We start from the raw sequence: 13,834 nt of genomic DNA, 5'->3' as shown, positions 1-13,834 counted from the left end.
AGTAACCCAGTTACCTGAATGTGAGAGAAATTAGTTACTTGGCAAAGTAACTAGTGATAATTTTTATGGTCCCCCCCCCCAAAAAAAAAACAGGTCACACAATGTGAAATTTAAAGGGTTTTGGGGACAATTGGCCCTAGCCCAATTCTTTACTCTAAACTTAACTAGACACTGGGGTATTGCAGATATTGCGATAACTAGATAGTAACCTTTGCTATGTGTGGAAGTCATTTAATGTTCCGAATCAACTGTAAAAGACCAGAACTCCTCCAGAACTCAGCAGCATGCCTCATCACTCGAACCCCCGCAACACACCACATCACCCACATCCTCCGTCAACTTCACTGGCTTCTCGTCAGACAAAGAATCAACTTCAAGATCCTAATCATCACCTTCAAAATACTCCATCCATGCCCTGGCCCCTCCCTACCTTTGCGATCTTCTCTGTCTAAACAATCCAACCCGTTCACTTCGCTCTACCACTATTCTTCCCCTCTCCGTCCCCCGTGTCCGCCTCTCCACCTTTGGTTCCAGAGCTTTTAGTCATTGCGCCCCCCAGCTCTGGAACTCCCTACCCCCTGAGCATATCCACCCTATCACTTTTCAAATCTAGACTGAAAACACACCTGTTCACTCTTTCTTACCCACCATAACCCCTAGCTCTGTTATATTTTTACTTCTTCTTATTGTGTTTTTAATTTTTTATCCTTTTAATACCTTTTTATCATACTGTGATTCCATGTCTCTTGTGAAGCGTCTTTGTGTGTTTTGAAAAGCGCTCTAGAAATAAAATGTATTATTATTATTATTATTATTAAAAGTTGTTAAAATTGCTCCCTTTATTGCATTAGTTCCCTTCTGTCTACTTTCGACATGTGTTCGTTTTAAAACTGTTTCAGCATTTAAAGATAGATTTAAGTCAAGATTAAAAGGTTACTTCGGTTCGCGAGGAAGGTTCTCTACAACAGAGCTTTCCTAAGAGGTCTACTGCTTTAAGAGGGCGGCTGTTCACTAACGCATCTAGTTCTTTAGATATGTTACTAATGCCACTGTGTCTGTCATTTGCATCTAGTTCTATAACATATGGTTTCTACCGTAGCATTATGTGGGTGTAGTTTGTAGGCTATCGTTTACAGTCAGGTATTTTGGAGCCACCTAGCATCGCGTTTGCAACGGCGTCCCCACTCCTGCTCTGCTTTCTCGTCTCCGTGGGTCCGTCTCTCTGACTTTTCTCGCGTCAACCAACATAGTAACGCATAGTAACGCACGTCTTTCCCGCCACAGTAACGGTAACGGCGTCACCAAGATGAGAAAAGTAATTAATTAGATTACTCACTACTGAAAAAAATAACGCCGTTAGTAACGCCGTTATGAACAACACTGATGGTAAGCATTTAGTTAATTTTGGGTTACATCCTTGTTAATATTAGGGTAGTTCCAGGTCACCTCCTGTACATTTTGGGACACTTGCTGTCGATGTTTTGGGGATTTACAGGTCACTTCTTGATCATTTTAAATACAATTTAATAACCAATAATTAAAATAATAACCACCAATAATTTTATTTTCAGGTCCAAATTGAAAATACGTAGGAGTGAATAGTCATGTTTTTGTGCATGTTGAATGTGCCATTGGAAATGGATTGGGCCGTTGAAAAATGTGTTTGTCAGATTTTGGCAGAATTGTACGTTTTCGCATACCTATTAGTTGCCCAAACACTCAAAATTGATGAGTGTAAATACTTGTTTGTCCCATTTGATTGGCTGGCGACCAATCCGAGGAGTATGTGGCGCCTTACATCTAATGATGACAAGTGCAAGCAGCATATTTGTAATTTGATGGACGAATGCTTCCATCCATCCATCCATCCATCCATCCATCCATCCATCCATCCATCCATCCATCCATCCATCCATCCATCCATTATCTTCCGCTCATTCCGGGGTCGAGTCGCGGGGGCAGCAGCTTCAGCAGGGAAGCCCAGACTTCCCTCTCCCCAGCCACTTCAGCCAGCTCCTCCGGCGGGATTCCAAGGCGTTCCCAGGCCAGCCGAGCGACATAGTCTCTCCAGCGTGTCCTGGGTCGACCCCGGGGCCTCCCGCCGGTGGGACATGCCCGGAACACCTCTCCAGGGAGGCATTCGAACCAGATGCCCGAGCCACCTCAACTGGCTCCTCTCAACGCGGAGGAGTAGCGGCTCGACACCAAGCCCCTCCCGGATGACCGAGCTTCTCACCCTATCTCTAAGGGAGAGCCCGGACACCCTGCGGAGGAAACTCATTTCGGCCGCTTGTATCCGGGATCTTGTTCTTTCGGTCACGACCCACAGCTCGTGACCATAGGTGAGGGTAGGAACGTAGATCGACCGGTAAATCGAGAGCTTCGCCTTTTGGCTCAGCTCCTTCTTCACCACAACGGACCGGTGCAGAGTCCGCATCACTGCAGACGCTGCACCGATCCGCCTGTCAATCTCCCGCTCCCTCCTACCCTCACTCGTGAACAAGACCCCAAGATACTTGAACTCCTCCACTTGGGGCAGGATCTCCTCCCCGACCCGGAGAGGGCATGCCACCCTTTTCCGGCTGAGGACCATGGTCTCGGATTTGGAGGTGCTGATCTTCATCCCAACTGCTTCACACTCGGCTGCGAACCGCCCCAATGAGAGTTGGAGGTCACGGCTTGATGAAGCCAACAGCACCACATCATCTGCAAAAAGCAGAGATGAAATGCTGAGGCCACCAAACCGGACACCCTCAACGCTTCGGCTGCGCCTAGAAATTCTGTCCATAAAAATTATGAACAGAATCGGTGACAAAGGGCAGCCTTGGCGGAGTCCAATCCTCACTGGGAACGAATTCGACTTACTGCCGGCAATGCGGACCAGACTCTGACACCGGTCGTACAGGGACCGAACAGCCCTTACCAAGGGGCTCGGTACCCCGTACTCCCGGAGCACCCTCCACAGGACTCCCCTAGGCACACGGTCGAACGCCTTCTCCAAATCCACAAAACACATGTAGACTGGTTGGGCGAACTCCCATGCACCCTCAAGGACCCTGCCGAGGGTGTAGAGCTGGTCCACTGTTCCACGGCCGGGACGAAAACCACACTGCTCCTCCTGAATCCGAGATTCGACTTCCCGACGGACCCTCCTCTCCAGCACCCCTGAATAGACTTTACCGGGGAGGCTGAGGAGTGTGATCCCTCTATAATTGGAACACACCCTCCGGTCCCCCTTTTTGAAAAGAGGGACCACCACCCCGGTCTGCCAATCCAGAGGCACTGTCCCCGATGTCCACGCGATGTTGTAGAGGCGTGTCAGCCATGACAGCCCTACAACATCCAGAGCCTTTAGGAACTCCGGGCGGATCTCATCTACCCCCGGGGCCTTGCCACCGAGGAGCTTACCAACTGCCTCAGTGACTTCAACCCCAGAGATCGAAGAGCCCACCTCAGAGTCCCCAGACCCTGCTTCCTCAAAGGAAGGCGTGTCGGTGGAATTGAGGAGGGCTTCGAAGTATTCTCCCCACCGACTCACGACGTCCCGAGTCGAGGTCAGCAATACACCATCTTCACTATACACAGTGTTAATGGTGCACTGCTTCCCTCTCCTCAGACGCCGGATGGTGGACCAGAATTTCCTCGAAGCCGTCCGGGAGTCCTTTTCCATGGCCTCGCCGAACTCCTCCCATGTCCGAGTTTTTGCCTCAGCGACCGCCGAAGCCGCAGTCCGCTTGGCCAGCCGGTACCTGTCAGCTGCCTCCGGAGTCCCACAGGCCAAAAAGGCCCGATAGGCCTCCTTCTTCATCTTGACGGCATCCCTTACCACTGGTGTCCACCAGCGGGTTCGGGGATTGCCGCCCTGACAAGCACCAACCACCTTACGGCCACAGCTCTGATCGGCCGCCTCAACAATGGAGGTGCGGAACATGACCCACTCGGACTCAATGTCCCCCACATTCCCCTGGACAAGGGAGAAGTTCTGCCGGAGGTGGGTGTTGAAACTCTTTCTGACAGGGGACGAATGCTTTAAAAAGATAATTCAGCCTACAACGAAAACATGCAGACAGATGAGTGACATGAGCTGTATAACACGGTGTTACCTTGGTAACCGCGGAATGTCTCGGAGCAGCCAGGTATTCAGCAAGATGTAACTGATATGTTATTTCCTCCTTTCCCAGTCTCTCTCTGTTCGTGTTTTGCATTCTAGAAATCAGGACCATTGTGCAGATACTTTGCAAAGCATGTGTATTTAAAATCAGATAACTGGTGATAAAACTGCCAGTGTCTATACAGTGGGGCAAATAAGTATTTAGTCAACCACTAACTGTGCAAGTTCTCCTACTTGAAAATATTACAGAGGCCTGTAATTGTCAACATGGGTAAACCTCAACCATGAGAGACAGAATGTGGAAAAAAAGCCCAGAAAATCACATAGTTTGATTTTTAAAGAATTTATTTGTAAATCATGATGGAAAATAAGTATTTGGTCAATACCAAAAGTTCATCTCAATACTTTGTTACGTACCCTTTGTTGGCAATAACGGAGGCCAAACGTTTTCTGTAACTCTTCACAAACTTTTCACACAATGTTGCTGGTATTTTGGCCCATTCCTCCATGCAGATCTCCTCTAGAGCAGTGATGGTTGGGGGCTGCGTTGGGCAACACGGACTTTCAACTCCCTCCTCACCCCGTGGCGTCAAAATGATAACGAGAACGGTGAGCAAAAATCCCAGAAACACACGGGGGGACCTAGTGAATGAACTACAGAGAGCTGGGACCACAGTAACAAAGGCTACTATCAGTAACACAATGCGCCGCTAGGGACTCAAATCCTGCAGTGCCAGACGCCATGCTGAAGCCAGTACACGTCCAGGCCCGTCTGCGGTTCGCTAGAGAGCATTTGGATGATCCAGAAGAGGACTGGGAGAATGTGTTATGGTCATATGAAACCAAATTAGTACTTTTTGATAGAAACACAGGTTCTCGTGTTTGGAGGAAAAAGAATACTGAATTGCACCATACCCACTGTGAAGCATGGGGGTGGAAACATCATGCTTTGGGGCTGTTTTTCTGCAAAGGGACCAGGACGACTGATCTGTGTAAAAGAAAGAATGAATGGGGCCATGTATCGAGAGATTTTGAGTTAAAATCTCCTTCCATCAGCAAGGGTATTGAAGATGAGACGTGGCTGGGTCTTTCAGCATGACAATGATCCCAAACACACAGCCAGGGCAACAAAGGAGTGGCTTCGTAAGAAGCATTTCAAGGTCCTGAAATGGCCTAGCCAGTCTCCAGATCTCAGCCCCATAGAAAATCTGTGGGGGGAGTTGAAAGTCCGTCTTGCCCAACGACAGCCCCAAAACATCACTGCTCTAGAGGAGATCTGCATGGAGAAATGGGCCAAAATACCAGCAACAGTGTGTGAAAAGCATGTGAAGAGTTACAGAAAACATTTGGCCTCCAACAGAGAGTACATAACAAAGTATTGAGATGAACTTTTGGCCAAAAACTTATTTTCCACCATGATTTGCAAATAAATTCTTTAAAAATCAAACTATGTTTTTTTTTTTTTTTTCCCATTCTTTCTCTCATGGTTGAGGTTTACCCATGTTGACAATTACAGCCCTCTCTAATATTTTCAAATGGGAGAACTTGCACAATTAGTGGTTGACTAAATACTTTTTTGCCCCACTGTATCTGTCTGTTTCCTTTCTTGGAGTTAAACCGCATGTCCTGTAAATGACATTTTGCCACGCTCTTGTGCATTGTGAGCAGGTGCACCATGAACCATTTGACATTTGTTTTTGAATTGTTATTATGGCCCTGACAGCGTTCCTCTTCTCTCCCGTTTTCATCTCCCTCTTCTCACTGGTCCTCAATCTCCCTGCTTGTTTATCTCCTGCAAACGCTCACTTCCCTCCCTCTCCTCCTTCCTTCCTCTTGTCTCCTGCCTGCAGAGCCAGACTGGGCATCACTGACACTGGGTGTGTTTGTTTGCCAGGCCTGCTCGCTCCTTCATCGCAGCATCCCGCACATCAGCAGGGTCAAGTCCATTCAAGACACGTGGGAGGCCAGTGATGTGGAGGTGAGGCTAAAGGGCAGAGGAAACTGTGCACGTGACGGGTTAGCATCCACCTTTCAAGTAAATACAGCTAGGGCTCAATCATTTTAGTAGTCGATTAATCTATCAACTACTTAGCTCGAATAATCGGATTAGGAACATTTTAATGCGTTGCGGAATCAATTTTAGGAGATGTAAAACAAAGGCTTGCTGAGATTGCACTTTCAGTAGAGCATTAAATGTGAATATAAAATAAAATTGTGAGGCTGCAGCTATCGATTATTTTAATCCTTGAACTAGTTAGTTCGAATAATCGAGTAATCGGATTAGGAACATGAAAAATTAAAAAACCCGAGCTGAGCCTGAAACAGTAAAAAAAAAAAAAAAAGATTTATGTACAACGAAAGAACAATTGGCTAACTTACACAGCAAAAGTCTGCTAGCTTAAATGCTATAAAACGCTCTTAACAAACGGTTCAGACACATATTCCCACAGAAAATGGCTAAATATACCTATAAACTAACTTAGCTGTATGAGCTGGATGGATGCTCCAAACAAAGTTTCGTTGTGCTTTTTTTTGTAACAATGACAATAAATATTCTGAATCTGAATCTGAAAAAAACTAAATTACCAATGCATTAAAAAAACATTAGTGCAAACAAAAACTTCGCTTATGTTGGTCTTAACATGGAGCAGCTGGATTCAGCCACATGTAAAGAGGCAGACAAGAGGGCAGTGGAGCCGCCCAAATCAATAAAACTCAATGCAAACACTTTCAAAATAAACCATTACAACACCACTTTAACTAAACGAATACTTGAGGCAGCAAAATGTAATTCAAATCTTTTTTTCTAATCAAATACTCGAGTTAATCGATTAATCGTTGCAGCACTATAAAATTGTATGCATAACTGCACTTAAGCGAGCTTAGCTTCAAATGATATGAGAAAAAAATTAATGAGACTCTATGGGTAAAAAAAACAAATTGGCTAACTTGCATAGCAAAATCCCGCTAGCTTAAATGCTATGAAATGGTAATTTTTTTTCCTCAGTTCTCGTGATAAATCGTTCCAACACATATTCCCACAAAAACCGACTACATATACTTATAAACTAAATTCCGAATGCATTAAAAAGCATATTAGTTCAAAGAAAAACTTACCTTATGTTGCTCTTAACGGGGGGCAGCTGTGTTATGTCATATTCACTGTTGCCACGAGAGGGCACTGTACCCACCCAAATCAATAAAACAAAAGTGCAAACACTTTTAAAAGAAACCATCACAACGCCACTCTAATTTATCGAATACTCGAAGCAGCAAATTTTGATTCGAAGCTTTTTTTCTAATAGAATTTCTCGATTTAATCGATTAATCTTTGCAGCATTAAATATAGCGGACCAGCATGATACGAGCACAATCCGTTACACAAACAAGATCATAAGTGAATGTGCTCGTATCGTGATTTGATTTTCTCTATATGAAATACTGTATCTGACTTCCAGTTAATGTCCGCAACACATACATTGTAACCAGTGGTGGAATGTAATGAAGTGAAAACACTTACAGTCTCAGAACCTTTCGGAATTTCTGCATAAAATCACCTTCAAATGTGATCTGAGCTTTGTCAAAATCACACAGATGAAAAAATAGTGTCTGCTTTAATTAAAACCACCCAAACATTTCTAGCTTTTCATATTTCAATGAGGGTAGTATGCGAACATTGACTGAAGGGGGAAATAAGTAAGTGAACCATCACATTTAATATCTTGTGGCCCCCCCATTTGGCAGCGATAACTTTAACCAGACGCTACCTGTAGCTGATCAGTCTGGCACATCGATCAGGACTAATCTTGGCCCATTTTTCTCTACAAAACTGCTGTAGTTCAGTCAGATTCCTGGGAACGCTGGCATGAATCGCTGTCTTTAGGTCATGCCACAGCTTCTCAACGGGGTTCAAGTCTGGACTTTGACTCGGCCACTCCAGAACATGTATTTTATTCTTCTGGAGTTAATTTACTTCTGTATTTTGGATCATTGTCTTGTTGCAGCATCCATCCTCTTTTTAGCTTCAACTGTCTGACAGACAAGCCTCAGGTTTTCCTTTTGAATTCATTCATCCATTAATGATTGCAAGTTGTCCAGGCCCTGAGGCAGCAAAACAGCCCTAAATCATGATGCTTCCTCCACCATTCTTCACGGTGGGGATAAAGTGTTGATGTTGGTGATATGTTCCATTTTTCCTCCACACATGATGTTGTGTGTTACTCCCAAACAATTCAACTTTGGTTTCATCAGTCCACAAAATAACTTCTGACAAGTGTCCAAGTACCTTTTTGAGACTATTAATTGAGCAACATGTTTTTTTGTTTCAGACAGGAGTGGCTTCCTCCATGGAGTCCTCCCATGAACACCATTCTTGGCCATAGTTTTACATACAGTTGATGTGTGCACAGAGATACTGGACTGTGCCAGTGATCTCTGTAAGTCTTTAGCAGACACTCTAGGGTTCTCTTTTTACCTCTCTGAGTATTCTGCGCTGAACTCTTGGCGTCATCTTTGGTGGACGGCCAATCCTTGAGAGAAAAGCAACATTGCCAAACTCTCCATTTGTAGACAACTTTTCTGACTGTCCATTGATGAACATCCAGACTATGAGAGACGGTTTTGTAACCTTTCCCAGCTGTATACAAATCACCAATCCTTGATCACAGGTCTTTAGACAGCTGCTTTGACCGAGCTATGGTTCATATCAGACAATGCTTCTCATCAAGACATTTCTAACCAGGTGTGTGTTTCATAATGGGCAGGGCAGCTTTAAACCATTTATCAGTGATTGGGCACACAACTGACTTAAAATGTTTGGTAAAAATTGGTTTCAATTGCTCTTTAAGTCTCCTTAAGCAGAGGATTCACATACTTATTTCTCCCCCTTCTGTCATTGTTTGCATGCTATCCTCATTAAAATATGAAATCCTATAAATGTTTGGGTGGTTTTACTTAAAGCAGACATTTTGTTTTCATCTGTTTGAGTTTGACAAAGATCAGATCACATTTGATGGTGATTTTATGCAAAAATGTGAGAAATTCCAAAAGTTTCAGATACTTTTTCATACCACTGTAAGTATATTTTTGTGTATCTGTACTTGAGTACAAATATGAAGTGGTACTTTTTACTTCTACAGCAGGTATCTGTACTTTTTAACTCCACTACTTTTCAAATTGTCACATGCATTACACGTTACTTTTGTTTCTTTTCTTTTTTTTCTCATTGATATTTTCGTTTTCATGCCTCCGGTGTGATTGAGATATTGACCAATAAAAGCCACCACACTCTTGAACAGTAGGTGGAAGTATGCACCCGATAGTTGCTCGCAATCTGCCATTAAGCTAGGTTTTGGAGTTTCTTAAGCTTCTGTTTACGGTGCAGTCAATTTTATTGCTTGTTTTTTTTAAACTGGGGGACATGGTTCATGTTCACTTGTAAGCACAAATATTCGGATGCACTTTGATACAAAATTGGACAACAAGGATGAGGAGCAGATGCTCGCCTGCAGATGCAAACTATTCCACAAAGGGCCGCAGTGGGTGCGGGTTTCTGTTCCAACCCATCAAGAGGAAACCTTTTTACCAATCTGGTGTCTTGTAAGCGCAATCAGTTGATCACAGGCAGGTGCTTCTTGTTTCAGCAGAAACTTCATTGGTCAAACTGTCCTTGCTGGATCAGTTGGAGCAAAGACCAGGACCCTCTACGGCCCTTGAGGACCGGTTTGCCCACCCCTGGTCTAATAGCACATTCTTTCTTCCAGGTTATGGCCGATTTGGGCAACACTGCTGCTAAAGCCAAATATGAGCAAAACGTTCCCGCTTTCTACTACAGACCAACGCATACTGATTGCAAGTAAGTACTGAGAGCCATGTACTGTATAAGACACAGATTTAAAGCTTATGAATTCTAAATTGGAACGTGTGTTCAAAATAGTGTTGCACCGATACCATGTTTTGGGGTCCCGATAATCAGCTGTGTGGTATCGGCCGATAACATTTTCATCATTTGTTTATTGCTATTCAACGTCCAATTCGTTTGAAGTAGGAAGGAGAAAATGGATTGGATGTCTACCACAGTCAATGGCAACCAATGATTTAAGCAGTGTCTGACCAAGCCATGATGGAATCACTTTACAAACGAGTTTGCAGAGGTGTTAGTTTTAAATCAAGAAATACCGTAATACACTGTATATACAGTGTTGGCCAAAAGTATTGGCCCCCCTGCAATTCTGTCAGATAATGCTCAATTTCTCCCAGAAAATGATTGCAATTACAAATGCTGTGGTAGTCGTATCTTCATGTATTTTGCTTGCAATGAAAAAACACAAAACAGAATGAAATAAATCATTTTACACATAAACTCCAAAAATGGGACGGACAAAAGTATTGGCACCCTCAGCCTAATACATGGTAGCACAACCTTTAGACAAAATAACTGCGAACATCCGCTTCCGGTATCCATCAATGAGTTTCTTACAATGCTCTGCTGGAATTTTAGACCATTCGTCTTTGGCCAACCGCTCCAGGTCTCTGATATTTGAAGAGTGCCATTTTCAGATCTGTCCACAGGATTCAGGTCTGGACTCATTGCTGGCCACTTTAGAAGTCTCCAGTGCTTTCTCTCAAACCATTTTCTAGTGCTTTTTGAAGTGTGTTTTAGGTCATTGTTCTGCTGGAAGACCCGTGACCTCTGAGGGAGACCCAGCTTTTTACTTTATGCTGCAAAATTTGTTGGTAGTCTTCAGACTTCATAATACCATGCACACGGTTAAGCAGTCCAGTGCCAGAGGAAGCAAAGCAACCCTAAAACATCAGGGAACCTCCGCCATCTTTGACTTTGGGGACCGTATTCTCTTCTTTGAAGGCCTCGTTTTTTCCCTGTAAACTCTACATATGTTGATGCCTCTTCCCAAAAAGCTCTACTTTTGTCCGATCTGACCAGAGAACATGCTTCCAAAACGTTTTTGGCTTTCTCGGGTAAGTTTTGGCAAACTGCCTTTTCATTCAGACGCCGACGGATAGGACGGGTTGACATTGTTGTAACCTCGGACTGCGGGACAGCTTGAACTTGTTTGGATGTTAGTCGAGGTTGTTATGATACGTCGAGTCGTAAAATAGGGATCCAAACACAGACTTTGAAATTTGAAGTATTTATTACAAAAATCAAGAACAAAGGGAGCACGCCAGAACACGCGAGAGAAAAATGCAAAACAAAAAAAAAGGCACCAAGCGAGTCGGCTAGAAAACTGAGGGGAAGGCAACAATGGCCAAAAAAAGCTAAACAAAATCACAGCAAAGTCCAACAAAAAATATAATAATAGCAACGTGATTACAAGAAGCTACAACCATAACAGGTAAGAGATCTCCAGACGACGCACACAGCGGTGAGCAAGCAAGTAGAAAGTAATAGTCCGACACTCGTATACTCGTGACAGCAGTCTTTAAATAACGAGTGCTCCAAATGCGCCACAGGTGTGTAGCACAGCCCCGCCCATTCAGCTGAATCATGTGCTGGAATGGAAAGAAAAGAACTGATGATACACATAAACATGACAGAGGTTCTTTATCCACCATCCGCACAATCTTTCCTTGAAATCTCTTATCAATTTTTGTTTTCTGTCCAAATCTAGGGAGGTTAGCCACAGTGCCGTGGGCTTGACACTGATTGATGACACTGCGCACGGTAGACACAGGAACATTCAGGTCTTTGGAGATGTACTTGTAGCCTTGAGATTGCCAGTGCTTCCTCACAATTTTGCTTCTCGAGTCCTCAGACAGTTCTTTGGTCTTCTTTCTTTTCTCCATGCTCAATGGCGTACACACAAGGACAGAGGTTGAGTGCACTTTAATCCATTATAACTGGCAGCAAGTGTGAATTAGTTATTTCCACCACTTTTTATGTGCCACAGGTATGTAACAGGTGCTGTTTATGACACAAATTAGAGAAGCATTACATGATTTTTCAAAGGGTGCCAATACTTTTGTCGGGCCCATGTTTGGAGTTTTGTGTAAAATGATCATGATTGAATTTTTTTCCCATTCTCTTTTGTGTTTTTTCATTGCAAGCAAAATCAATGAAGATATTACTACTAGGGCTGACAAAATTATCGCGTTAACGGGTGGTAATTAATTTTTTAAATTAATCATGTTAAAATATTTGACGCAATTAACGCACATGCCCCGCTCAAACAGATTAAAATGACAGCAGTATAATGTCCGCTTGTTACTTGTTTTCTTGGTGTTTGGCGCCCTCTGCTGGCGCTTGGGTCCAAATGATTTTATGGGTTTGGGGAGTGAGCATGGTGTAATTCAGCACCCGTGACCATTGTGTAATTATTGACATCAACAATGGTGAGCTACTAGTTTATTTTTTGATTGAAAATTTTACAAATTTTAATAAAACCAAAACATTAAGAGGGGTTTTAATATAAAATTTCTCTAACTTGTACTAACATTTATCTTTTAAGAACTACAAGTCTTTCTATCCATGGAGCGCTTTGTTTAGAATGTTAATAATGTTAATGCCATCTTGTTGATTTATTGTGTTAATAAACAAATACAGTACTTATGTACCGTATGTTGAATGTATATATCTGTCTTGTGTCTTATCTTTCCATTCCAACAATAATTTACAGAAAAATATGGCATATATTATAGATGGCTTGAATTGCGATTAATTAGGATTAATTAATTTTTAAGCTGTAATTAACTCGATTAAAATTTTTAATCATTTGACAGCCCTAATTACTACCAAAGCATTTGTAACGGCAATCATTTTCTAGGAGAAATTGAGCATTATCTGACAGAATTGCAGGGGTGCCAATACTTTTGGCCAGCCGTGTATTTTGTTGTTTTTTCTTTCCAAAAATGTCAGCCAGGTATCGGGAACCAAAAAAATGGTATTGCCACTACCGTAATTTATAGTAGCTCTTGTCTTTTCCTTATACACACATTGGAAGGCTGAGCAACATTTGTTTTAATATGGCTTGCAACTATTGGCACAGCAAAAGCCTTTGGGCTGTTTCATTATTCGAATTACTTAAGGTCAAGAAACAAACACGTTGTAAAATGCATTTTGAGAACCGCCATTGTAGGATGGATCAGGAAATCCTTAAAAGTACTGTGACTTGCTCTGTGACCACTAAAATGTGGATGTTGACATTATTGCGTGCTTGATGACTTTATGTGCAACTTCCCGTTATAGGCCAGAAGAGGTAACAGTGAAGAGTTCATATCTATAAATACTAGGGCTGTCAAACGATTAAAATCATCTATAAAATATGCCATATTTTTCTGTAAATTATTGTTGGAATGGAAATATAAGACACAAGACGGATATATACATTCAACATACGGTACATAAGTACTGTATTTATTTATTATAATAATAAATCAACAAGATGGCATTGACATTATTAATATTCTCTTAAAGCGATCCATGGATAGAAAGAATTGTAGTTCTTAAAAGATAAATGTTAGTACAAGTTCTACAAATTTCATATTAACACCCCTCTTAATGTTTTGGTTTTATTAAAATTCGTAAAATTTTCAATCAAAAAATAAACTAGTAGCTCGCCATTGTTGATGTCAATAATTACACCATGCTCACTCATTGTGCTTAAAACCATAAAATCAGTTGGACCCAAGCGCCAGCAGAGGGAGACAAACACCAAAAAACAAGTAACAAGCGGATATTACACTGTACTGTCACTTTAGTCTGTT

General features: G+C 42.6%; 1 protein-coding gene across 2 annotated transcripts in view; it reads left to right on the top strand.

Moving 5' to 3' along the window:
• The window catches only part of LOC130909306 (arf-GAP with dual PH domain-containing protein 1), a 39,218-nt gene that overhangs the window by 12,308 nt on the left and 13,076 nt on the right, over positions 1-13,834 (top strand). The window contains exons 2-3 of one of the 2 annotated variants that reach the window (XM_057825596.1): positions 6,006-6,089; positions 9,874-9,965. In XM_057825596.1, coding sequence (XP_057681579.1) covers positions 6,006-6,089; positions 9,874-9,965 — 176 coding nt within the window. Of the gene's footprint in view, positions 1-5,961; positions 6,090-9,873; positions 9,966-13,834 lie in introns of both variants that reach the window. The other variant, XM_057825595.1, reaches the window with a different exon arrangement.

Source organism: Corythoichthys intestinalis, chromosome 21 (assembly GCF_030265065.1).
Source record: "Corythoichthys intestinalis isolate RoL2023-P3 chromosome 21, ASM3026506v1, whole genome shotgun sequence".
In the NCBI taxonomy this organism is placed as follows: Eukaryota; Metazoa; Chordata; class Actinopteri; order Syngnathiformes; family Syngnathidae; genus Corythoichthys; species Corythoichthys intestinalis.
Note: the sequence above shows the minus strand (reverse complement) of the source record. Positions and strands in the feature narration are given on the sequence as shown.